This window comes from Melanotaenia boesemani, chromosome 8 (assembly GCF_017639745.1).
Source record: "Melanotaenia boesemani isolate fMelBoe1 chromosome 8, fMelBoe1.pri, whole genome shotgun sequence".
In the NCBI taxonomy this organism is placed as follows: Eukaryota; Metazoa; Chordata; class Actinopteri; order Atheriniformes; family Melanotaeniidae; genus Melanotaenia; species Melanotaenia boesemani.
Genome location: NC_055689.1, coordinates 1,647,646 through 1,675,404, shown reverse-complemented (window position 1 = coordinate 1,675,404; position 27,759 = coordinate 1,647,646). Strand labels below are relative to the sequence as shown.

General features: G+C 44.8%; 1 protein-coding gene across 5 annotated transcripts in view; it reads left to right on the top strand.

Annotated features, from left to right (window-relative positions):
* The window catches only part of LOC121643881 (casein kinase I-like), a 51,412-nt gene that overhangs the window by 11,466 nt on the left and 12,187 nt on the right, over positions 1–27,759 (top strand). For 3 of the 5 annotated variants that reach the window (XM_041991475.1, XM_041991471.1, XM_041991472.1), the window contains exons 2-8: positions 4,451–5,392; positions 7,305–7,374; positions 9,889–10,037; positions 10,127–10,361; positions 15,387–15,472; positions 26,855–26,939; positions 27,042–27,190. In XM_041991475.1, the coding sequence (XP_041847409.1) occupies positions 5,135–5,392; positions 7,305–7,374; positions 9,889–10,037; positions 10,127–10,361; positions 15,387–15,472; positions 26,855–26,939; positions 27,042–27,190 (1,032 nt within the window). In that variant the 5' untranslated portion in view covers positions 4,451–5,134. The remainder of the gene's footprint in view (positions 1–4,450; positions 5,393–7,304; positions 7,375–9,888; positions 10,038–10,126; positions 10,362–15,386; positions 15,473–26,854; positions 26,940–27,041; positions 27,191–27,759) is intronic. The other 2 variants (XM_041991476.1, XM_041991474.1) reach the window with 1 other exon arrangement.

Sequence of the window (27,759 nt, the reverse complement as noted above, 5' to 3'; positions counted from 1 at the left end):
CTTTTAATCCCAGTATAAACCAGTCTGTAGCTGCTTTTAATCCCAGTATAAACCAGTCTGTAGCTGCTTTTAATCCCAGTATAAACCAGTCTGTAGCTGCTTTTAATCCCAGTATAAACCAGTCTGTAGCTGCTTTTAATCCTAGTATAAACGAGTCTGTAGCAGCTTTTAATCCCAGTATAAACCAGTCTGTAGCTGCTTTTAATCCCAGTATAAACCAGTCTGTAGCTGCTTTTAATCCCAGTATAAACCAGTCTGTAGCAGCTTTTAATCCCAGTATAAACCAGTCTGTAGCAGTTTTTAATCCCAGTATAAACCAGTCTGTAGCTGCTTTTAATCCCAGTATAAACCAGTCTGTAGCAGCTTTTAATCCCAGTATAAACCAGTCTGTAGCTGCTTTTAATCCCAGTATAAACCAGTCTGTAGCTGCTTTTAATCCCAGCATAAACCAGTCTGTAGCTGCTTTTAATCCCAGTATAAACCAGTCTGTAGCAGCTTTTAATCCCAGTATAAACGAGTCTGTAGCAGCTTTTAATCCCAGTATAAACCAGTGTGTAGCAGCTTTTAATCCCAGTATAAACGAGTCTGTAGCTGCTTTTAATCCCAGTATAAACCAGTCTGTAGCAGCTTTTAATCCCAGTATAAACCAGTCTGTAGCAGCTTTTAATCCCAGTATAAACCAGTCTGTAGCAGCTTTTAATCCCAGTATAAGCGAGTCTTTTGCAGCTTTTAATCCCAGTATAAACCAGTGTGTAGAAGCTTTTAATCCCAGTATAAACCAGTGTGTAACAGCTTTTAATCCCAGTATAAACCAGTCTGTAGCAGCGTTTAATCCCAGTATAAACCAGTCTGTAGCAGCGTTTAATCCCAGTATAAACCAGTCTGTAGCAGCCTTTAATCCCAGTATAAACCAGTGTGTAGCAGCTTTTAATCCGAGTATAAACCAGTGTGTAGCAGCGTTTAATCCCAGCATAAACCAGTGTGTAGCAGCTTTTAATTCCAGTATAAACCAGTCTGTAGCAGCCTTTAATCCCAGTATAAACCAGTCTGTAGCAGCGTTTAATCCCAGTATAAACCAGTGTGTAGCAGCTTTTAATCCCAGTATAAACCAGTCTGTAGCAGCTTTTAATCCCAGTATAAACCAGTGTGTAGCTGCTTTTAATCCCAGTATAAACCAGTGTGTAGCAGCTTTTAATCCCAGTATAAACCAGTCTGTAGCAGCTTTTAATCCCAGTATAAACCAGTCTGTAGTAGCTTTTAATACCAGTATAAACCAGTCTGTAGTAGCTTTTAATCCCAGTATAAACAAGTCTGTAGTAGCTTTTAATCCCAGTATAAACCAGTCTGTAGCAGCTTTTAATCCCAGTATAAACCAGTGTGTAGCAGCGTTTAATCCCAGCATAAACCAGTGTGTAGCAGCGTTTAATCCCAGTATAAACCAGTGTGTAGCAGCTTTTAATCCCAGTATAAACCAGTCTGTAGCAGCTTTTAATCCCAGTATAAACCAGTCTGTAGTAGCTTTTAATACCAGTATAAACCAGTCTGTAGTAGCTTTTAATCCCAGTATAAACAAGTCTGTAGTAGCTTTTAATCCCAGTATAAACCAGTGTGTAGCAGCTTTTAATCCCAGTATAAACCAGTGTGTAGCAGCTGTCAGACTGGGAGGTAAAATGATGTAAAATGAATGTATGAATAGATGTAGCAGCATAAAGGCCGACCAGAAGAAGAAAGCAGAATTTATTACTAACAGAACTTTGTAGAAATAACACACAGATCAACAGTGACCAAACCTTTTTTCATCTCATCGTTCTCTCAAGTCTTGGCTTTCAGGAGAAAAATATTGTTATTGAAACAAACACACAACAGAAACTATTTCCATGTTTCCACTTTTTCCTCATTTCCAGTTATTCCTGCTACTATTTAACTGCTATTTGTCTTCCACTCAGATATGACATCTCAGTCTCTAACTCTCATGTTTTAGGATGTTGTTTGTGTTTTATCGATCGCTGCATAATTGTTTGGGCACATCCGGGTGTTTCCTGTTTCAGCTTTGAAAGGATGTATTTTCATCTTTAATTGTAACTGATGCAGCTTTTACTGTGTAACTGGAGACCAGCATGCACTAAAAACTAGTTATATTATCCAGTGGAAGACGTCCATCTTTGATGACTGGAAGTGGACATTTTGCTGGATGGGGTTAAAAGGATCATTGGAGATGTGTGGAAATCTCAGGGCAAGTTTATCTGCAGCACGACAGGGTGATCCAACGTGCTTTACAGAATACATGAAGCATAATGTAACATTAAAAACAAAAGAAACAGGAAAAAGAAAGATCATCGAATAAAAACGACATTAAAACACGATCAAGTTTAAAAACTCCAGCTTAAAGAACCAGATCCAGATCTGGACTCTAAATAAAAACTAGTCCATGCAGCAGAGAACAGGTGGGTCTTTAACCTGGATCTAAATAAACTGAGTGTTTCAGCTGATCTGAGGCTTTCTGGGAGTTTGTTCCAGACATGTGGAGCATAGAAGCTGAATGCAGCTTCTCCATGTCTGGTCTGACTTCTAGTGGAAGTTATGCTCCTAGCTGCACTTTTACAAGGTTTTTCCAGATTTATCTTTTTAGTGATGCATTGAAGAGGAAATGGCTTTCAGTCAGTGGAAACAAATAAACTTCAATAAAAAACAAGCGAGAACTGCCTGTGTTTGCTGGACTTCATTAAATTTAGGTTGTTGTAAATTTGTGTGGGAATGTTTCGGAGCGTTAGTGGTAACTTTGGAGGATTCAGGGAAATCAAGCGCAATACCTGCACGTCCTGCACATCCTGCACGTCCTGCTGGCAGCTTTTTTTTGTCAAAACTTAGTCACTCAGACTGAGTGGGCTTCATTGAAAATTAGTCTTCTGAGAATCTTAAGACTTCTCCACAACTCTCACAATGGATGCTGGGAAAATGTTTGATAGGGTGGACCGCAGACTTTGGACCGTTTTAATTTGATTTCCTTTTCTCAGATCTAATTATTATATAACAGTCCTGAATGATCAGAGACAACAAAGGGGAGGAAATCTGCTGGGTTTTTTGTTTGTTTTTAACAAATCTGCCCCTTATTTTCATTCATATTAGCTCTGGCACACTAACTCATGACAGATGCTTTAAGGGGAATCTATGATATAAATGATCTTTTCATAAATGCTGTTGCAAATATGAACATTTTAATAGACAATTATTTGTCATAAAAATAATTTCAATGAACAGTTTTTCTGTATTTATGCCATTATGCTAACCTACACCTAATCCTCATGTCGTAATTCACCTTAATAACAACAGCTTTTTATAAACATCTATCACCTGTTTTCCTCTCAGGATTTTAAAATAAGCTTCTGTGGAGCTCACCCAAAGCTCAAAGTACTTTCTATCAACACCAAACACATGTAATACAGCAAACAAAAGAGCAAGTCATAAAATCCAGCAAAAAAACGAACCTTAAAACAAAGTATGGATCCACCTGTTCAACCGATGGCATGCACAAGAAGCACAAGGCTGTAACCAAGATTCACTGAAGCAGAAGCAGATGAAGCAAAGTTCTGCTTTATTAGCATGAATTCTCCAAAACTACATTTCCCAGAGTCCTTTGAGAGCAGTTTCTGTCCAAAATGACTATTTTCTGCCTGGTTATATGGATTCAATTAGATGAAGACAAGCGTTGGTCATTCTGTCACAAATCTCTTTATGGTTGATGATTGGTGAGATGGATGTATCAGTGTAATTCTACTGGATCCCACAGTTAAAATGGGGATCCATCAGTGGTTGAAGCTGGAGTTCGGAGGAGATTTAATCCTCGTAGTTCAGATTTACAGGAAGTATTTACTGTTTTTCCATGTTTCTACAGGGATCCTCCGAAAACGTAATGCAATGTAAAGATTAAAAGAATTCCTCTTGACTGGGGAACCATTTTTTCCCAGTGTTCCGCGATGCAGCAAAGCAGCCAATCAGGATCGCTTTGTCCAAGTCTCTGCTTGGTTGGAGCTGTGGCACTTTCAAAGGTCTGCAGGAAGTTGAGTGAGCGTGTTGGCAGAACTGATCAGACGTGCCGCGTGTGCTGCATGTGCACAGGTGTGTGGCTGTGGTGCGTGTGTTGCGTGTGCACAGGTGTGTGTGCTGCGTGTGGCTGTATGTGGAGGAGAGAAAGAAGAGGAATAAGCCTGAGGGGAAGTTTTATCCTCCTACATCTACTCGGATCGGAACAGATTCTGTGCCTAATGTTTTTCATGTTCAGAATATAACTTGTCTGCGCTCAGAAAGAACCTCTGCTCGCTCAGGAACGAGGCTCAATAATAGGGCCACGCATTACGTCCTTTCAGACGTTCACCTTCAACGTTTAGAAAATTTCAGTCCTACAGTTTTGTGAAACATTTGAACCTTAATAGTTTTTTCTGTGTTTTACCAGGTGGCATGGCACACAGCATCACCCACAAGACCAAGACTTTATCCGGACCAAGTAGCTGTTTGACAAGCTATTAGCTTTATGATTACAGGAGTCCAGAAACTCAAAAGCTTTCTAGCTGTGACCTATACAGTAAATAGAATAAATGATATATCTTTTCATACTTTAGAGTCAGAAAGAAAGCCTTTTAGCTCATTTTGTTTTATTTATTTATTCTTTTGTCATGGTGGAATATTTTCCCTAAACCTAAAGCTGGTGTAGCTTCAGTTTCATGTGGCAGTTTAGCGTGCTGCTAGCAACTTATGTTGGCATACTGGTCCGTTATCCACCGTCATCATCTCTGGCCCCTACAAGGGGGTAAAAATACATTCCTAGTGCTGCCTCCTTACCTCATCTTCTTTTTATTTTCCTAACATTCATTCACCAACCACGCCCTCCCCACCCAAAAATCATCAGCTACACCTCTTTTTAGTCTCACCAGCCATCATCACTCTTTTTTTTTATAGTACTTCAGTTGTAACTCAGATCTACTTCTGTCCTTTGAATCCAGCTTCTATCCATTCTACTTACATCTTAAGTACCATAAATAAATCCCACAGTTAGCGAGGGGTCAGGCCGTTGTTTTGGTGGTTGCTTTGGTTGCATGGAATCGGCCTAACCGTGGAGAGGCCAGGCTACCACAAACTGATGGACTTTGACAAGCGAGGAGTAGGTGGAGGAGGTGGTGGAGGAGGAGGAGGTGGAGGAGGAAAGGGGGAGGCAGAGGAAGGAAAAAGAATGTCTGGGAAGACAGGCAGCCGATCAGGGCGGGGTGCTGGCTCCAACTCTGGGGTCCTGATGGTCGGACCAAACTTCCGGGTTGGAAAGAAGATCGGCTGTGGGAACTTTGGAGAGCTACGACTTGGAAAGAACCTTTACACCAATGAATATGTGGCCATCAAACTGGTAAATATGCTCTCTTTGTTCTGTGCATAGTTTATTTGTTGATATCATCCCATAAATCCACATGTATCTTAGAATGAAGATGGAATTTTGCATAAAATGATATTTTTGCTCATCAATGCACACACAGAAACCCATGATGACAACTAAAATCTGCCTCTTGCAGGAATAATCAAATGAAATGTTGTAAATGTGAATTCTTTTAATGATTTTACAAGCTTTCTCCTTCTTGGTTTAGGCAGTTTATCCTGTCTAAGTGAGCTTACACTAGTTATTTAAAAAGTGATTTCTGTCTGGCTGCTTGTTTAAAAAGATCTAAATAACTTTAATTTCAAATAGATGGTCATCCTTTCAGCATATTGTGCCATATGATGAGAAAACTTCTACATTTCTCCACATAATAACTAAACCTTAAAACTTCAAGCCAACCCTAATTTTGTTCCACCTGTTTTTTTTTTGTTTTTTTTTAAAGCTTATAGAAATTCAACACTTTTAACCCCAGTCAGCATCAGACATGATGTTTCCAGCCTCAGCTGTCAGATTGGGAGGTAAAATGATGTAAAATGAATGTATGAATAGATGTAGCAGCATAAAGGTCGACCAGAAGAAGAAAGCAGAATTTATTACTAACAGAACTTTGTAGAAATAACACACAGATCAACAGTGACCAAACCTTTTCTCATCTCATCGTTCTCTCAAGTCTTGGCTTTCAGGAGAAAAATATTGTTATTGAAACAAACACACAACAGAAACTATTTCCATGTTTCCACTTTTTCCTCATTTCCAGTTATTCCTGCTACTATTTACCTGCTATCCTCACTAAACCAACTCCAGCTCAGCTGCTTTGTGGCGCCACCGTGCATCAGAAACGTCTTCTTGGCTTTATTCCAGCCATAGAGGAGCATTATTTTTCTTCTTTTCACACACACATAGAACTTTCTGCTCACTGGTTGATCTTTGGCTGCTCCTGATTGGACGTTACCGTCAATCTAAGCTTTCTGATTGGTGGAAAGTCTGACAGGAAGTGGCTTCATCATCATGTCCAGGTCTAAATAGAGGTCTCTTAGCAACACAGTAGTGATGGTGATGTTTTTATGGTGAAATGTGATAAATAATGCTGTTATCATGGATGGTTTTTATTTGGGGCTGGATTGTAAACTTGGACTTCATGGTTTGGTTCATGATCCGACAGTCAGTCAGATAGTGGTTGAAGTGTGTCAGTGTGCCTTGGTATTTTATTAAGAACTGAATATGATTATGAATTAATCATTTAAAAGAAAAAGATTGTACAAGGTTCTCTAACGACAGATGAAGGATGAATAACAGTGGAGACCAGAAATGACCTGTCTGTTAGACACTATTCAAAATAATAGCAGAATAGATGGAAAGCAACAGCAACCACTGTACAACTAGAGAAAGCAGACAACCGGCAACTACACCTGCAGAGAAGCATCTGTAAACAAAGCAGACCATCATCAGGAGCACCTACAGGAAAACAAACGTGAACAAGTATACAAAGCTGTTACTCTGTGCACCCTGATTACCTCTAGCAGGCCACTGGTCTGAATGTCTTGGACCAAGCTTTCAAAAACTGGCGTCATGAGGGTGTCCTGAGGGCTGGACGTCCTCAGGTGGGCTCTGTGCTCACTGCACAGCATCATGGACCTGGCAGGTCCGCCTCCACATTAGAATCTGATTTTATCCATCAAACTAGTTAAAAAGCAGAGAGGATGTGTTTGCGCTCTATTTCACAACATTCATGTAATAACAGAAATCTGAAAATGATTTGGCTTTGTTATTTTGGGTTAGGGTGACACTTGATGGGCAAAAAAAAAAAAAAAAAAAAAAAGATAACAGCTTGAGTTTAACCTCCACTGACAGACTTTTTCTGAGTTTAATCTTCATCCTCTGACAGGAACCAATCAAATCCCGGGCACCACAGCTCCACCTAGAGTATCGCTTTTACAAGCAGCTGGGAAGTTCAGGTGAGGACCGTCTTCTTGTTAGACTTTCATTTATTTATTTTTATCACTAAAGGTGCACTGCGTAACTTTCCAACCATAAACCTTTAAAGTTCACACTAAGAAAAAAGCAAGAAAACGTGTTTGTCTGCATTTTTCTTTTCCTTTGGACAATAATAATAGAATCAATATTTTTTTTTACCAAAAAAGAGACCACGATTTTTCACAAAATGTAGTTTTTGCACTGAACATTAACAAAACGAAAAAAAGACATTTAAATGGTCTTTCTGGTAGAGCGGGGGATGTCAAACACAGCGGGCCAAAAAGAAAAAACTGGACAAGTTGAGGTCTGGAAACCTTTTTAAAATGATCTTATTGCACACATTGAACCTGGAACTAACAGAGTCAGTTCCTGCCTATAAAACAACATTAATCATTAAATAAACAAATAAAAAATTCTGTTGTATTTATTTCTTATGGCTCTATATGCATTTTTTTCCAGAGTAATTTCAATTGAAAACATAAAATAATTTCCTCATTTGAGAAAATCAAATACCTGTTAGCAAGAGAAAGAATGCAAAACATTAAACTGCACTGAAAGTCAGTTTTCTACTGGTATATATATAAATACAGTACACACACACACACACACACGTGTTCATTGTACGGTTCAGTCCGGTTATTGACGTCTGTCTTAGTTTCTTGCTTCGTACGGCTTCATCGTGCTGTAGTTTGTGGTGACGTTTAATGTGACTGCAGTGATTTGTGGTGCGGCCTTGCAGCGCTGCAACCAGGGCAAAACACACTTTACTGCAACTCACACTATTTGTCGTCATCTGGCTTAAATCCAAAATACTTCCACACCGCAGCCGAGTGCGAACATTTTTTGGATACGAGCTCGGTTTGGGTGAGCGGGGACTCGCCACTACCAGTTAGTTTTCGTCGCAATGCATTAATACCTTTTTACCGCAGCCTTTCCTCCACTTTCATTCTCGCTCACTCTTTCCAAACACTGGACTGCAGGCGGCTTCCTCCACTGAATCACGTGTTGTTATGGTGCTTTACCATTGGTTGAGGGAGGAGGAGCCAACAACAGTGCTGCGTTTGGGGACGCTTGAAAAAATCTAGGAGAAAATTGTGATGCAGCTCGTGATATAAATGCTTCGCTGTGTGTAGAAATGAGATCACGTGTATGTGTGAATCGAGATTGTTTAACGATTTAGCGTGCAGCCCTACCCTGGGGGCAATTAGTTTTACATCCAGTAACGACATGTGAAATAAAACAAAAGGCACACATCACCAGAAATCATTTAAAAATCTAATTATTGCAAAAATAAATGAATCTTTTAGTCTGTTAGTCCTTCACCTCAGCATCAGGTATCGGCATGCTGAAGGAATCTGAACTGGTCCTGTAGTGGGTGGTCTGGGTCGGACAGGACCAGTCTGGCTTTCCGCACTGATAGAAATACATTCACTGATGAGACTTCTTACAAAGTGAATCCACATGGGCTTCAAAATTCAGCCTGTCATCAAATACAGTTCCCAGGTGCCTGTACTGGTTCACCACTTCAACAGTTTCACCTGAAATGACGACAGGTGAGGTGACTGGACTTTATTTCCTAAAATCAGTCATCATCTCTTTTGTCTTAGAAACATTTATATGTAGGAAGGAAGACTCAGACCAGTCAGTGAAATCCCAGACAATGACCCGTGATCAGGGTCAACACTTCCGAGGAGAGACAAGATGGCCGAGTCATCAGCCAACTTCAAAATACAACGCTGTGGATACTGGCTGCCACAGTCATTAGTGTGTAAAATAAAGGAGTGAAAGCACACACACCCATGAGGGTGTGCATCACTGAGAACATCTGATAAAGTTCTGTAGTGCGTCTTAAAGAAATAAGTGATTAGTTTTTATGCAGCACACAGTTACTGTGATTCAAGATTCTTTTTTGTCATTATGCAAGCATAAGGAAATTTTGAGGAATCTCTCGGCTTAAACTCACATAAATAAGAAAATAATAATAAACATACAATAATAAAAGATATTGCAGTATAAAGATGTATACTATGTACATGAACTGTAAATATGTACTATATATTGACAGTTTTCAGTATTTCCTTATTGAGTATTTAAATTTTTCCCTCGGGTTGACCTGTGGTGGTCCTTTTTGGTCCATCGGTGAAGCACTTTTCTGTTCAGTAAGAGTCTGGACACCTGGCTGGACAGTTAGGCAGTGATAGCATCTGAGAAGCAGTGTCTGGAAGTATTTTGGATTTTTGTTTTTTTTTGGTTTTACTTCACAACCAAGCAGCAGACTCTCCCAGCAGGCGGCGAGTCAGCGGACATGCCAAAGTTAAACGTAGTAAAGTCTATGCTGCCTAACTTCTCGCTTCACACACAGCTTCGACAGAAACCTGTAAATGTTGCGTGAACTTCAGTGGCTCTCTGATCTGGTTTATGATGACATTGATTTAGTGTGGGGCAGAAAAGCTTCTGATAAGTGACTGATCTGTGTTCCTCTGCTGGTCATCCAGAGGGCGTACCTCAGGTGTTTTACTTTGGACCGTGTGGTAAATACAACGCCATGGTTCTGGAGCTTCTGGGACCCAGCTTAGAAGATCTGTTTGACCTGTGTGACAGGACTTTCTCTCTAAAGACTGTACTTATGATAGCCATACAACTGGTAAGACGTTTTTTTACTTGGTTTAAACCTTAAAAACAACAATCTGTGTAGTTTACTGTTAAACTCTGCTGAACTGTCGTCCTCCTCAGATAACTCGGATGGAGTTTGTCCACACCAGAAGCCTCATCTATCGCGACGTAAAGCCAGAGAATTTCTTGGTAGGCCGACCAGGGTCTAAACGACAGCACACCATTCACATCATAGATTTCGGCTTGGCCAAAGAATACATCGACCCAGAGACCAAGAAACACATCCCATACAGAGAACACAAGAGTCTTACTGGAACAGCCAGATACATGAGCATCAGTACTCATCTGGGAAAAGGTGAGCTTCTTCACACTGCTTCATTCAGTCAGTCTCACTCTTTATTAATTACCCATCAAGAAATAAATCTGCATTACCTTCTGGTCGCCATCTTAAAAACAAGTTAAAAACTTGTTCTCATGTCTAATTTGTTCCTAATTCTTGTTCGAACTCAAATCACCTACTTTCCAGCAAGAAATAAATTAAAAATGCTCCTTAGGATGATTTTAGGCTACATTTTCCTTTGATGGCACCAGTCCTCTTTTCTGGAAGGTTAAGAAGCACCAGCACAAGATTTAGCTGTAACTGTTCATTTTTTCCATATTAAATGCTGCAGTAATACAGACCGTGCTCTGCAGTTATACCCCTTTAATTAATGCAGCTTTTTCAATGATCACGTAGTTAATTGTCAGTTTATTAACAAAGTATTGATAAGTAATACAGTGGAAATAACAGGAGTACATAGAGTACGAAGCACAGTGTACTTTTTAAGTACACTATTGGTCAGAAGTTTTAGAAAAAAAAATCCTTATTTTATTTTATTATTTTTTTTTTATTATTAAAAATCAAGCAGTTACACAACACATAAAAAAATCATAAGAAAAAGAGGTGGGCTTGGGTCTGGAGAAGCTGGGTTCAGGTTCCTGGGCTGGCAACTACGGTAAACCACTGTGGGCTCCGGAGCAAGGCCCTCAGCCCCCCAACGGCTCCCTGGGTGCTGGAATCTGGCGGCCCACTGCTCCTAGCAACTAGGATGGGTTAAATGCAGAGAGAGAATTTCCCAGCTTGGGATTAATAAAGTAGAATAACATAATAACATAACAGTTCAAGTCCAGTAAATATCTTAAACTAGTACAAAAGTAAGTGGTGAACTGAGGATAGAAAATGTAAGGTTAGCCAAACTGGAAAATGCCTTATGTAGGGCAGTGGTTCTCAAACTGGGGGTCCTAACCTCCATGGGGGTCGCAAGATAATTTCAAGGGGTTGCCAGATCATTGTAAAAAATATATATATAACCTACTGGAATTTTATTTGGCCTGTCAAAGTTAATGCATAAAGATTAATCTATGAAAATGTGTAAATTTTTTCAACACAAAGTTGTTGTCAAATTAAAAATCTGAATTCAGCGTCATCTCAGCGAGAGAAGCTGTAGGTGCTTTGTCACAAAGTTGAGCCGAATCCACCAAAAACCACTTCATCCTCCTGGTTTGTGAAGATTCTGACAGTGTTCAAGTCTCACAATAAAATTTTTATCATTGGGTGTCCAGAAACAAAGTTGATGTTATTATTAACAACTTCAAGCTGTTTCAAAGCAGTGGAGGCAGATGAAGCCTTGAAGGTTGGTTTGACCGATTCTTCCTGGTGTCCCAGTTTGTCTGGATAACTTCCAACCCTTCAGTCTGAATAAAAGCAGGGTTGAACATAGTGTGGTACCACCACCTTGGGAGCATTGTCTCTACAGTGGTGCAGGAAGTAGTGTGTTACTATAAAAATGGGTAGAAAGGGGGACTTGACAATGAAAGAAAGACACACCATAAGGTGAAAAACATTAGAGATGCTACTGGCAGCAGCTGCAGGAACTACGCAAAGGTGGAGATCTTTGAGCAATGACACTAGTGGAAACCATTCTGCACTGTCAGCAGGGCTCTCAGGGTCACAGGTGTTTCGCCTATACCTATACATCTCACCTGAGTGGGGTGGCAAAGACTGAATTGCCTTCACCTGCAGAAGGGTTCCAGTTGTGGGCTCTCCTCAGCCACAGCCATCTTTAGCTGGTCTCAGCTGCAGCGGCTATATCTCTGGTGGCTTTCTTTAGTTGTTTGGGCTCAAGCCCAACCTTCTGAAGGAAGTAACGCATCGATCTTGCTAGAAACCCACAGCAGCCAACTTCAGCTTTGTCTATCAAGTTCTGGTACTTGGCTTTTTTAGTTGGTGAGCCGTGGGAAACCGCTTCTCCTAGGGCACCATCAGCTCAGTAACTATGATATTTTTGCATTCCTGGATAGGAGGCTGATGTCGGTCGGAGAGAAGTGACTGCCACATCCTGGGGGAAGGCAAGTCTTCTCTTTAAGTCCAGCCATGGTTTTGGCCTGCTTGCTGTTATTAGCTTTGCCCGTCTGCTCTTCCACCCATTTGACGATCCTAGTAAGGACCTTATCGTGCCTCTACCTGTACCACCCTTCTGCCAATGCTTTTGGACATATGCCCAAAATGTTGTTCAATGTTCAGAAGGCTGTTCCACACTGCTTACATGATGGATATTCTTCTCGGCTCGGGATCTTCAAGTTACTTGGGTTTGGCAACAGGTCAGCCACAGAGTGCAGTAGAAAGGTCAGCTGCCTTTAGTCGGTTTGCCAAAACTCCTTCCAAGACAGTGAACGCTCCTGTGCCCAATCCCAGCGCCTCCACCCACCCAGGAAGACAAGCTTGTTCGCCTTCACAAAGCTGTCCTCCTCTGCTGCTTTGCGGAGTCTTTGCACCACAAGGCCTCTTGTGGTTCAGGCGTCAGATATACTCCACCCATCTTACTGTAGTGTCCACGGCCCAGGCGGCTGTGACATACCACACCCACAATTTCCTGATGTTTCCAGTGGGATTCTGCTTCTGCCGCTGCCTGCTGGGTCCTACACTTATTGCCATATTTGATGGTCTTACTTGCATGCCTAACTTTCTTGTCCTTGGAAAAGGGTGTGTACTGACTGCTCTTGCCTTTGTGGCTTTTAACTCCTCAACCACAGATGAAACTGGCAAGGAAAAGCTTGAAGTTTTGCTATACAGAATGACTGCGCTAAACAAAGGTGGAACTCCCAGCCATTTTGCATACCGCTTAAACGTGGAGGTCTGTCCTACAGAAAAATGGAGAATGCACATGTGACGTCACAGTGGCTTTGTCCGCCATGTTGGGGGAACCCGGCTACTGTTTCCATCCACACTTCCAGGTTTCTCCCTAGTAAACTGTGTTAAAACACATCTAAAATGTGCTGAAGCGAGAGAAGCGTCCTTTAACTCACGAGAGATGAAGTCGTTACCCTGAAGAAACACTAAATATTAATAACTTGGATCCTACAAGCTGTTGAACAATGAAGTTTAGATGTTTCCACCTGGCTCAGTCTCAGATGTTGGTGTTTACCTGGTGTTTGGTGAAAGTTCCTACAGCATAAATTTATAAACTACTGATCATTAAATGTTCATGCAGCCATTTTACAACCAGATAGATTAAAACCTGCCAGTCTACAAACTGTCAGCTGCTGCTTCACCATCTTACTCATCTTTGTGGATTCATTTTTGATCAGTTAATATGTTAACTGGGATTTATGTCAAATATACAGTATTTATTCATTTAATACGTCTGGTTTAAGTAAAAATATAAAATCAGTCTAAAATATTAGGAAGTTTTATTAATCTATTACGAAAAGAACAAAAGATACAAAAAACCTTTCCTGGATCTGATCTACTCTGAAACCAGTAAACAGTCCTGAATGTGTGACAGAACCAGACTGGGACTGTTTCCCAGTCCAGGTCCTCGGGACCCCCTGCTCTACATATCTTAGACGTGTTCCTACCCCAACACACCTGATTCAAATTAAGGAACTTCCTCATCCAGTTCTTTGCAGTCTGTTAACGAGCCATTCATTCAGTTCAGGTGTTAAAGTAGGGTTACATCTAAAACATGCAGGGCAGAGGGCCCGAGGACCTGGATTAGGAAACACTGTTGACCAGAGAACAACAAACATCCCAGTCTGGTGGAGGAAAGTTCTCATCTCTACATGGCGTTTCATCCAGATGTAAAACCCTGCAGCAGAGAGCCTTTCTACCTGAATTCTCAGGTGTACAACCTCACCTGTTCCCTCATCATCCCTTCATCCAGCTGACATCTTGGAAATGCCGCCATCTTTACTTCTGCACACATAAACTGTCCTTTATATCTGACCCATGTTCAGCCAGAAGATCATCAGCTGGAGACGTTCCTGCACACGTCCACTTTTCTCTGGGACGGGTCCACTGTTCTCTGTGTCCACTGTTCTCTGGGACGTGTCCACCGTTCTCTGGGACGTGTCCACCATTTTCTGGGACGGGTCCACCGTTTTCTGGGACGGGTCCACCGTTTTCTGGGACGTGTCCACCGTTCTCTGGGACGTGTCCACCGTTCTCAGTGTCCACTGTTCTCTGGGACGGGTCCACCGCTCTCTGGAACAGGTCCACTGTTCTCTGGGACGGGTCCACCGCTCTCTGGAACGGGTCCACTGTTCTCTGGGACAGGTCCACCGTTTTCTGGGACGTGTCCACCGTTCTCTGGGACGTGTCCACCGTTCTCAGTGTCCACTGTTCTCTGGGACGGGTCCACCGCTCTCTGGAACGGGTCCACTGTTCTCTGGGACGGGTCCACCGCTCTCTGGAACGGGTCCACTGTTTTCTGGGACGTGTCCACCGTTCTCTGGGACGGGTCCACCGCTCTCTGGAACGGGTCCACCGCTCTCTGGAACGGGTCCACCGTTCTCTGGGACGGGTCCACCGCTCTCTGGGACGTGTCCACCGTTCTCTGGGACGGGTCCACCGTTCTCTGGGACGGGTCCACCTCTCTCTGGGACGGGTCCACCGTTCTCTGGAACGGGTCCACCGTTCTCTGGAACGGGTCCACCGTTCTCTGGGACGTGTCCACCGTTCTCTGGGACGGGTCCACCGCTCTCTGGAACGGGTCCACCGTTCTCTGGGACGTGTCCACCGTTCTCTGGGACGAGTCCACCGCTCTCTGGAACGGGTCCACCGTTCTCTGGGACGTGTCCACCGTTCTCTGGGACGTGTCTGTTTGCTGGGCCATGTTTATCGCTGCACTGCATCCAAGAAGGAAACGGAGGATGAACGTCAGCATCAGCGTGTCTGGGACGGTTTGGTTCGGAAACCTGATCTCTGATGTGTTTCCACAGCAACCGCACCCTTACGTGGTAGGCAGGGTATCAGCCAGAAAGCAATAGATGCGTCATGTAATGTAATGTAGATGTAATGTTATTTATTTAAAGTTTTTGCTTTTGTTCTGTGTGGTTTCAGAGCAAAGCAGACGGGACGACCTGGAAGCTTTAGGCCACATGTTCATGTACTTCCTGAGAGGCAGTCTGCCCTGGCAGGGACTAAAGGTGAGCACAACCAGCTGTGTTTTTTCTCTTTAAGGCCAGATACGGCAGACTAAAAACCTGTTTTTTTATTTTATTTTCATCACCTGGTCAGTTTTGAGATTTTGTTGTATTTGTTTTATTTTAACTCCTCAACATGTGTTACTTCTCAAACCATTGAAAAAAAAAAAGTAACAGCACATTAAGGAGTTTTTTTTTGTCACGATAACTTTATCTGCATGCGCACCCAAATCTCACCTGGAAATTCACCTGAACTTTATTCAAGGATTCAAGGAACTTTATTGTCATACCAGCTCACATTTACATGTTTATGGTACGAAATTAGAACTGAGGTCCCGGTTTGAGCCATAAGAAGGAGGGCAATAAGTGAAATAAAATAAGACATGAAGAGAAAAAAAAGAAAAAAAATAGAAATATAGGCTAAATATAAATAGAATATAAGCTAAATACAATAGAATATAAACAGCACAATTTTAAATAAAATAAAAATAAAAATAACAGTAAACACTAAAGAGCCCAGTTTGCATGTGCAGCCTAGATACATATGTGCAAGTATGTATGTGCATGAGGTAGTGGTAGTCCAAAGTATAACACTTCTGATATTAATATTAGTGATATTGCACTTATATGGACAGCAGGTAAACATGTAAACATGTGGACAGGAACTCCCCTGGGGGGGGTAAAGTGTTTGCAGTGCAGGTCTGTTTGTCGGAGTGGGGGGGGTGGATTCAGTTTAGGATGGGGATGGGGGCAGGGCAGCAGGGTTTGGGCTGGTGTTCAGAGGTGGGGAAGGGTGGGGTAGGGTGGGGAGGAGTCTACAAGGCATGGCAAGAGTTCAGCAGTCTGACAGCTTCAGGGAAGAAGCTGTTCCTGAACCTGGTGGTCTTGCTCCTTATGCATCTCAGCCGCCTGCCTGAGGGGAGGGGTTGGAAAAGTCCATGTGCTGGATGGGTGGAGTCCTTCATGATGCGGAGGGCCCTCCCCCTGCATCGTGCTGTGTAGAGGTCTGAGGTGGTGGGAAGGCTGCTCCCCATAATCCTCTGTGCAGCCTTTACCACCCTCTGCAGAGCCTTCCTCTCAGCGGCGGTGCAGTTGCCGTGCCACATGGTGATGCAGGTGCAGAGGACGCTCTCCACCGCGCAGCGGTAGAAGCTCCTCAGGACAGCGCTCCCTAGTCCGGCTCGCCGCAGCTTCCTAAGGAAGTAGAGGCGCTGGTGTGCTTTCCTGACCAGCTGGGAAGTGTTGGTGTTCCAGGTGAGGTCCTTGGTTATGTGCACACCCAGGTACATGTAGCTGGAGACCACCTCCACAGCTACTCCTCCGATGTGCAGGGGAGGAGTAGGGCGCTTATCCTTCCTGAAGTCCACCACCATCTCCTTGGTCTTCTTCACATTGATGCAGAGGTTGTTTTCTCTGCACCACTGCACCAGGTGTTCCACCTCCTCTCTGTATTCCGACTCATCGTTGTTGTTGATGCGTCCCACAACCGCTGTATCATCTGCAAACTTCACTATATGACAGCTGGGATGTCTCGCCGAGCAGTCATATGTCAGCAGAGTGAACAGGAGGGGGCTCAGCACACAGCCCTGAGGAGAGCCGGTGCTGAGGGTGATGGAGGAGGAGGTGGAGTTATGGATCCTGACAGTCTGAGGTCTGTTGGTCAGAAAGTCCAGGACCCAGTTCCCCAGTGTGTTACTCAGACCAAGGGTGGAGAGCTTCTGGACCAGTGTCTGTGGGATGATGGTGTTGAAGGCAGAGGAGAAGTCCAGGAAGAGCAGGCGGGCGTATGAGTTTCTGCTCTCCAGGTGGGTGAGGGTTGTGTGGACCACTGATGAGATGGCGTCATCAGTGGAGCGGTTCTTTCTGTATGCATACTGATGTGGGTCCACTGTGACGTTGATGGAGTCTTTGATGTGGGCCATAACCAGCCTCTCAAAGCACTTCATGACTACCGGGGTCAGGGCTATGGGTCGGTAGTCATTCAGGCCTGTCACTGTGGGACACTTTGGGACGGGGACAATGGTTGCAGTCTTTAGACAGGTGGGAACGGATGCCAGTGATAGTGAGGTGTTGAAGATGTCCGTCAGCACCTCAGCCAGCTGGTGTGCGCAGTCTTTCAGTACACGCCCTGGGATGTTGTCTGGGCCAGCAGCTTTGCGGGGGTTAATTCCTTTAAGGGTCTTTCTCACATCAGCAGTGGACACACAGAGGGGCGTGTCACCAGGTGGTGGTGTTAGTCTATTGCAGGGAGGGGGGGAGTCAGGGTCCTCAAAGCGAGCGTAAAACCTGTTTAGTTCGTCTGGCAGGGAGGGGTCCTTTGGACATTGTGCATCCTTGGTGTCGTAGTCTGTGATGCACTTTATGCCCATCCACATGCTCCGGGGGTCGTTGGAGGTGAGGTGACCCTGAATCTTCTGAGCGTATGTGGCTTTGGCCCTCTTGACACCCACCGTCAGATCTTTTCTCGCCGTTCTCAGTGCTGATGCCTCACCTGCCCTGAACGCAGCATCTCTGGTTTTCAGCAGAGCTCTCACCTCAGCATTCAACCAGGGTTTCTGGTTTGGATAGCAGGTAACTGTCCTGGTGGTGGTGACATCATCAGTACACTTGGAGATGAAGCCGAGGACAGAGGAGGTGTAGTCCTCCAGGTCCACCTCTCCCTCACACATAGCTGCCTCTCTGAAGACCTGCCAGTCTGTGCACTGGAAGCAGTCCTGGAGCACAGAGGCTGCATCACTGGGCCACACAGTGACAGTCTTCTTTGTTGGCCTGATCCGTCTCAGCAGGGGGCGGTAAGCTGGCGCCAGCAGGATGGAGATGTGGTCAGAGAGGCCAAGATGGGGCCGAGGAAGAGCTCTGTATGCACCACGTATGTTTGTGTACACACAGTCCAGAGTGTTGTCCCCTCGTGTGGGAATGGTGACGTGCTGGTAAAACCTGGGCAGAGTGTCCGTCAGTTTCACGTGGTTAAAGTCTCCCGCAACCACGTAAAGTGCCTCCGGGTGCGTAGTCTGCAGCGAGCTGATGGTGTCATGGAGCTCCTGTAGCGCTTCGTTAGCATTAGCACCCGGTGAGATGTAAACAATGGTGACGAACACCGCGGTGAACTCTCGAGGCAGATAGTGCGGCCGACATTTCACCGTCATAAGTTCTATCACCTCAGAGCAGTGGCTTTTTACCAGTCCACAGTTTGTACACCAACCTTCGTTTATGTACACACATAGTCCTCCTCCTCTCGACTTCCCCGACCGGTGGTCGCGGTCCGCACGGAACAGCTGCAGGCCGTCGATCTCGAAGGCTGAGTCCGGCATGTTGTGGTTCAGCCAAGTTTCCGTGAGACAGAAAACAGCACAGTTCCTCATCTCTGTGTGAACACTCAGCCTCAGACGCAACAGGTCCACTTTGTTGTCCAGGGAGCGGACGTTGGCCAGGAAGAGAGTTGGAATTGGAGGCCTCCTCGCCTTCAGCTGGGCAAGCACACCCGCCCGCGTTCCTCTCTTTTGTCTCCGGGCACAACGCTTCCTTTTGCCCGCAGCGCCCCGTACTCTGCTGCGCCACGTTGTTGTCCTCAGGAGCCCCTGTCTCCCAAGTGCGGATTTCAGCCCTGGGGTTATGGTCGTGGTAACCAAACTATCTCTGATGAGTGCGAGTTCGGTTGTGCTGTACTTCACATGCAGATTTTGCACAGAAGTAGTGCTAAAAGTGGTCTCTAAGTTGTGAAAAACAGCCTTAGTCCCGGGAGCTCGAGAAGCCGCTGCTCTACTGTGCGCCGCCATTTTGAATTATCTTTTTACACAGAAGGCAGCACCACGTGGTTGTCATGTTTGGTATCATCTGAAACTTGGTCCCTCCTGAACGATGTCATCCCATCTAAACTTGTCATTTCCCCCTGTATTAGAAACTAAATGTAACAGAAAAGGAAGGGTTTTCTGCAAAATCTCATTGGCTTATCTCAAATTCAGACAATGTCATTGGTTTAAAAGGAAACACTTTAAAACTATCTTCTCATCCAGCTGACATAACCCTCATGTTTTATTTTATTATATACAATTAACTCGGTTCTCAGTAGTCCACAGAATGTGTGTTTGGAAGCGTCTCATGAGATGTGTAATAATTTCCTCCAGTTTTTTATTGAAAACGTTGCTACTTGTGGAGCTTCATTTCATCCCTGACTGATGCTTCAATCTCAGCCTCTTGCTTTGCTGTCTTCTATCAGTTGGAGCCTTCCTCTATCTCTGAGGATGTGGTGCATCGTCTTAAGCTCTCGGTTTCCCCCCTTGATTTTGTTCCTCCTCATTTCTTATATAGTATAGCGCAGTGTGTTCTCACTATTATAACAGTTTGTCCTCTGGTGTGGTCCCACCTGGTCTTGACCACTCTGTGTTAGCTACTTATAGACCAATTTCTAAGCCTCCTTTTCTTTCCAAAAATTTTAGAGAAAATAGCATTTTGCCAGTTACAATAGTTTGTGGACAGAAATGGCACACTAGAGGTTTTTCAGTCGGGTTTTAAAACCCTCCATAGCACAGAATCAGCATTATTTAAGGTCATTAATGACATCTTCTTAGCATGTGATTCAGGTGACTGTTGTTTCGGTTTTGGTTGATTTAACTGCTGCATTTGACCCAGTAGATCACAAAATGTTATTTTCCCACTTGAATCAACTTGTAGGTATTCATGGCACTGCACTTGACTGGTTTAGGTCTTATCTGGTGGACAGGTCCGTCTGTGTCAGTATTTTAGACTCTGTATCATGTGCTCTGCTGTCGTGGAGTCCCACAGGGCTCAGCTCTAGGGCCGCTGCTTTTTTCACTGTGTTTATCGCCTCTGGGTTCCATCCTGAGAAAGCATGGCGTTGCCGTCTGTTGCCATGCTGGCGACTGCCGCATCTACCTGCCTCTAAAGAGCAAGAATGACGTCTCATTCAGAACTCTCTTAGATAGTAGAGCTTGGTTGGCCCTGAATTTTTTTCTTGTTTTTTAACCTGTCCTGTCCAGCATCATAGCAGCAAAATGATAATCTGGTTGCTGTATTGTGCTGAACAAATTTGCTCTGCCAAGGGGAGGCCTATGGGTAAGCCTCCTCTTGATAATCTGGTTCATTTATTTATTTATTTACTTTGAATCGCGGAATCTATGTAATCTTGCTGGACCCGACCGGAGGGGACAGAAAAAGATGGAAAATAGCAAAAAGAGCAAAAGGGAAAGAAGAAAGGAGACAAAAAGATCACAGACAGAAGGCAATGACCCTTCAATCCACACCATCACCAGACAACAAACTGTTACACCTGTACATGAACACACCAGAACATTTCCTACAACTTCTACAAAAACAAACAAACAAAAAGAAAATAAAAATTTTTAATTTGAATAAAAACAGAGGTGACAGTGTTTGGACCAAATGGCTCCTGTGAATCAGCTTCTGTTGATTTGGGACCTCTGACAGGATATTTAGAGAAACCCATGAATAACCTGGGTTTTAAGTTGGACAGCGATTTTTTTTATTTTTTTTTTTTTATTTTTTTTTTTTTATTTTAACCCTGTCCTGTCCAGCATCCTAACATACAGAACGGTGGTCTGTGTGCCATATTTTGCTTGACAGATTTGCTCTACCAAGGGAGACATGTTATGTACATGGCTGCCCTTGATATTTTTATTATTTTTATTGTAATCTTATTTTCTTTAGTCTTATATGTCAGTGCTGAACCTGACAGGGAGATAGAAGAAGAGAGAGAGAGAGAAAAAGAAAAAAAAAAAAAAAAAGGGAGAAAAGGACAGGATTAAAATGTGGAAATAACAGTTGTCTATGCTGCCCAGAACATATCACAAAAAAAAAAACAACAACATAAACTACCACAGTACCACATGATACCGAAAGAAAGATAGATATGATAATATAAAAAATTACAATAGTCATCAAACGTACCTGCAGATGAACGTACCAACACACAAACATCAGCTACATCTAGTGAGAAGCTGATGGAGAGACGAGCACGTTTGTGAGCATGCACGTGTTAATATGCATGTGTGGCCATGCAACAGGGAGGAAATGTGTACCCGCAAGGGGGCCGCGATCACGCCGCACCCCGAAGCATCAGCGGGGGACGGGGGGGAGCCCGAGGCCCCAAAGGCCAAGCAGATCCACAGAGTACCAAGCCCGGGACAGCCAAAGCAGACAGAGCAGCGGCCCACCCGGACCAGAGCAGAGGGGTCCCCAGACCGGAACCCCCGGCGCGATGGGACAGGGGCACCGGGCAGCCCAGGGCGATGGCGAGCAGGCCCAGCGGGCGCCGGGCGCTGCGGCGCGGGCCGCACGGAGGGCAGGCACCCCACAGGCCCAAGGGCCACCCTTTCCCCCCAGCAAAGCCCCACCCAGGAACCCGACGGGGCCCGACCGCCCCAGGCAAAACCATCGTGGGCCACGCCAACCCAACACCAAGGCTAGGCACCCCAGGGACAAGAACATGTCCGCAGGTCCCCCCCACCCCCCCCCCCCCCCCAAAAAAAAAAAAAAAAAAAAAAAAACCTCTTTACCCCAACCCTTACCCATTCGCCCCCCCGCCCCCACCAGGGGCAGCCCAGGGAGTCTAGGGCCTGGTGGGCCCCAGACCCGACCCTCTCCACATACACACACCCACACAACCACATACATTCTCCCTGGGGTCTCACCAGCCCCCCGATGCGGCACCGAGGGCAGATGGCGCCCAGCAGCACCCCACACAGGACTCCAGGCAGGCACCGAACCTCCACCCCCCGCAGCCCCGAGTGCATCCCGGGACACGAGGGCGTAGGAAGACCCCGGCCCCCCTGCCCCCCAGCCTGAGTTGTGTGTGCATGAGTATGGGCTATTTATAATGCAATTAAAAACTGGAAGGAGCCATGAGATGGTGATGAGTCCCACTGCTGCCAGGCAGCAGGACCCCCTCAGGACTCCCTCAGTGTGTGTGAGTGTGTGTTATGTGTGTAGTGCAGTACTGTTAAATGTGGTAGTGTCTACCATGTAAATAAAATCGGGGGGAGAGAGGTCACAAAGGGAGGGGATGGAGGAAGGGCCACCTCGGTGGCTCCTGTCCGCCCACCCATAGCCCATGTGCCCATCCCCCCGAGGCCCTAAATGTATATTAATGTCTAGGTTGTGATTAAAATCTAGTGGGGCGGGCAATCACAGGGGTCCACCGGGGGATCCCGCAATGGGGACCCCCCAGCCAAACCCACCGCCTCCACCCGCCCCACAGTGCCCTATGTGTAGTGTGTGTGATGTGGGGTGGCGGGGGAGGAGAGGGGCTCGGGGAGGGGCACAACTGGGAGAGAGATCCCCGTCCCAGCCGGGCCTGAGGAGGGGCACAACTGGGAGAGAGATCCCCGTCCCAGGCAGCCAACTCCCCAGCTGGCTGCTGTAGGCGCCCCCGCCCTCCCAAGACCACCCGAGGGAAGAGGGGCAAAGGCCCGGCCCCGCCAAGAGCCCAGCGCACGAGCGCCCCGGACGCCCACCCACCCCCGGCAGCCCACGCCACCGCACCAGACCAGAGAGCCCCAGGCCGCACACACGCATCCTGGTCGGGTCCAAGGCACAGCGCCCCCATCCTCCCCGAAGGAGACCCCGGCGGGAGGGGAGAGAGCGAGAAGGAGAGCAGACTCCATCCCCACTGCCCACCAGGACTCCCGCCGCCCCCCTTCCCCCTACCCCCTACCCCTCCCTTAGACCCAACGGACACATTGTAATCCCAAGGGTACCTGCCCGGCATCGGATCAGCCCGACCCCGATGGCATGCCCAGGGCGACCAAGCCCCCCCGAGGCCCAGGAAGGGCCCACCGAGCTGGAGGGAGGCAGCCCCCAGACCCCGGGGCACCCGCCCCCCGCCCGGCCCCCACCCCAGCAACCCGGCTGCCCAGCCCCAGGCCAGCCCCCCAACCGCCCCGGACCCCCAGTCGCCCCCCGGCCCACCCCCAGTGAGCACCAGCCCCCAGGCCCCAAGGCCCCGGAGCCAGTCAGCCACACCGTCCCCTACTCAATGGCCCCCCCCGACCACCGACCCAGAGAACCGGCCAGGGCCGATGGACCCCCAAGGCCCCCCAGCCAGCCCCACCCCCAACCCCCACGGAGCGACTAGACCCCAGCACCCCTTCTCACTACGTGATGTGACTAATCAGCGGGGTCCAGGGAGACTGAGAGTTAACTGATTGGTGTTTAATGGATGCCGATACAGTCTCTCGACTGATGTGATCCAACAGGAGATTTCTGTACTGGTTAATATTTAGATTGTTTTTAGACTTCCAGTTCACTAGAATAGTTTTCTTTGCGGTACATAAGGCCGTGAGGACCATATGTGCTTTGTTAGTGTCTATATTAATGTCACTTAGGTCACCCAGTAAACAAAGTTTTGGACATGCAGGAATGTTACATCTAACCCATGTTGATAAACCCTCACAGACCTTATTCCAGAACTTCTGGACAGGTGCACAAAGCCATAAAGCGTGTAAGTAATCATCTGCTGTGTTACCTGTGCACTGTGTGCAGATATCGGAGTGATTAAGACCCATCTTGAACATCCTTTGTCCTGTATAATGCGTTCTATGGAGGACTTTGTATTGTATGAGTTGTAAATTTGGGCTGTCTGTCATATTAAAGGCATTAAGACATATTTGTAACCAAAATGGTTGACTAGGATTGATGGATAAATCTATCTCCCATTTTGAAGTAGGTAGTCATCTATTTTTAACATTAATCTGTATATTTTTGAAAGTAATTTGGGGGTACAGAGGTCCATAAAATCTGCTACTATTGGAGGAAGTTCCAGATCTGTTCGGTGAAGGGGGAATTTTGTGTGTATTACGGTTTTGAGCTGTTGATATTCTAAGAATCTGTTGCTGTTAATCCCATATTGTGATGAGAGTGTATTAAAAGATAACATGAATGAATGAATGAATGAAATGAATGAATGAATGAAAAATACTTTATTAATCCCAAAGGGAAATTCAATATTGTAGTAGTAGTAATTTTTAAGTAAAAACAATCACATTAATTAATTAAGGGCTTTGTTCTTCAGCCTGATAGCTGCTGGAAGGAAGGATCTTCTGTATCTCTCTGTCTTGCATCGGACTTGAACAAGCCTCCCACTGAACACACTCTGTTGTTTCGTCACGGCGTTGTGTAGAGGGTATTTTTATTTACATGTTTCTATTATGGATAATATGTTCAAAGTATTTAATTCCTTGGTTAATCCATTGGTTAAAGTTTAGCATATTTTTGTTTAGTAGAATATCAGGATTGTTCCAGATGGGTGTGAGTTTACATGGTATTATTGAGGAGTTGGTTTTATTGAGAAATTCCCACCAGGCTGTCAGAGAAGTGCTGATATTGACACTTTTAAAGCACTTTTGCTTTTTTATACTTAAGCTGAAAAAAGGAAGATCAGAAATTTCCAAATTGTCACAAAATGTTTGTTCTATGTCTATCCACAGGTCATCTAGTGGACTAGGTTTGAGCCATTTTAGGACATATTGCAATCTATTAGCTAGGAAGTAATGTTGAAAGTTAGGCAGGTCTAATCCTCCCCTATCTTTCGGCTTCTGTAAAGTTTTTAAACTGATCCGGGGTGGTTTATTTTTCCAGAGAAATCGGGAGATGTGTGATTCTAGCGATTTAAACCAGGTAGAGGGGGGTTTCATAGGAATCATAGAAAACAAATAGTTGATTTTGGGTAGAACCATCATTTTTATGGTGGCGACTCTCCCCATGAGTGAGGGTAGAGATTTCCAGCGAGCAAGATCATCTTCTATAGTCTTAAGAAGGTGAGTGTGATTAAGTTTTGTTAGTTCTGAGAGCCTTGGACAGCGATTTTAAATTAGACAGCCAAATTAAAGCTGTAGTCAAGTTTTTGTTATTGTTTAAGGCGGTTGGCAAAGGTTAAATCTTTCTCTTCAGGCAGAATTTTGAAACCGCGATAGCTGCTTTTATTTCATCTGTTAGATTTCTGTAATGGACTTTTTGTGGGAGTGAGTCCTCATTGCTACGTCTGCTGGTGCAGAACGCTGCTGCAGGACTTAACAGGCAGCAGTAGAAGGGAACACATTACCCTGTCCTGGCTTCACTCCACTGGCTGCCTGTGCGTTTCAGAGTTGATTTTAAACTTCTTATGTTTGTTTTTAAGTGTCTAAATTGCCCTGCCTCACCTCTCTGAGCTTCTTCGTCCCTACTCGCCTTCTCGGGCCCTGAGGTCAGCTGACCAGCTGCTCCTGCAGGTCCAGGAGGTCCAGGAGGAAGCTCCGAGGGGACCGGAGCTTCTTTGCTGCTGCTCCACAACTGTGGAATAATCTGCCTTTACCCATCAGAGAAGCCCCTTCACTGTCCACTTTTAAAACTCTTCTTGAAACCCGTTTTTATCATTTTGCTTTCAATCCTCCAAAACATTTTATTTGATTTTATTTCTTATTTGTTTTAACTGGTGTTTATTGTGTTGTGTTTAGCTGTTCTTATGTCTTGTGTTTTTATCTGCATTTATATTAATTTTATTTGTGTGCAGCACTTTGTTTCAGCTGTGGTTGTTAATAAATAAAGCTAGTATGGAACGGTTCATATTGGTCACATGACATGCTTTGTTAAATTCCTGTTTGGCTTTTCATGGGACTTCTAAAGTAAAAGTTATGTTTTTGTTACTTGTTAGTGTTTTTGTTTTTGTTATGTTAGTTTGCTACTGAAGTGCTGTAAATCGGGGATCCCCACCTCTGGTTCTCAAGGCCCACTCTTCTACAGACTTTCCATGTTTTCCTGCTTCAACACACCTGACTCATATTAATGGCTCAACAGCAGACTTGTGCAGATCTTGTCAGAGATCCATTTAATGTGAATCAGGTGTGTTGCAGCAGGGAAACATCTAAAATCTGCAGGATAGTGGGTCTTAGGACCAGGGTTGGAGATCACTGCAAGTCCTTGCACTTCACCTAAAACCTGCCAGAGACACAACATCTTCATGTTGTCACCTTTCACATGTTATAGTTTTTTTTCTATGCATTTAATTGGTTCTAACAAAACTTGTTAGAACCTCCTTGCAGTAGACGTATAAACATGTAAGTTTGTATTCAGATGAAGCTAAAGAAGAAGAAATATTTGACTAATTTGTATACACAATGAACAAAGAACTTAGAACCTCATTTAATCCAGGGTTCAGTCTTTTTTTCATAGAAATGCAAATTAGCACATTTTTGGCTACATAAAACCTAATCTGAGCTTAGTACTTCCAGTAAAAACAATAATAGACCTAATGTGAGGAATACACCAGGAAAGTTTCATGCTGATAGCTGTTGTTGTTAATTTAACCCTATTCACCTGTAGTGTCTCTCTTTAAGAATCAGCTGTGAATAATTTCCACTCTTGTGTCTGAATCAGGCCGACACTCTGAAAGAGCGATATCAGAAGATAGGAGACACCAAGAGAGACACACCGATAGAAGTCCTCTGTGAGAGTTTTCCAGGTTTGTGTGGACATAGACCCATTTTTTAGTTTTCTGTTGGTACAGATCATATGTTGATTAAACATTGTCTCTCCGGTATGGATCTGCATCTGTGTGCAACAGAAGAGATGGCCACCTACCTGCGGTATGTGCGTCGGCTGGACTTCTTCGAGAAACCAGATTATGACTATCTGAGAAAACTCTTCACGGACCTGTTCGACAGAAACGGATACATCTTCGATTACCAGTATGACTGGACTGGAAAGCCACTGGTTAGTGCTGAGTTCTTCTTTGGGTTCTGGTCTGAGCTGAACTTTGCTCTTGTAGCTCTGTGCTAGATGTTTTCTCCAGTAGCTATGTATATATATATATATATATATATATATATATATATTTCCCTTCTCCCGGCCAGTGTGCTGGTGCTCTTTGTACACAAAGTTATACACAATGCTTCTGGATTGTTAGCTTGCATACTGATGGTCGGCATGCATTAGAAACTGGTGTGGCTCAGTGGGTAGAGTGGTCGTCTTGTAGCCTGAGGGTTGCTGGTTCGATCCTTGGCCTGTCGAGCTCATGTTGAGGTGTAACCGGATGCTTAATCAAGGATGCTTTTTCTTTATCACATGGACCTTCATTCTCACCATCATGTTGCTGAGTTCTTGCAGTTACTGGACTGTCCCCACACACTCAAAGGGAAACACTTGATCTGGTCTTCATAGACTCTGCCCCAATCACCAACCAGCTTGTATATGACATATTTGACACATATTTGTGTATTTGACCACAAGGCTATCTTAGTGGAGTTTCTATTTCTGTCCCCAACACCAAGCCCAAGCGTCAA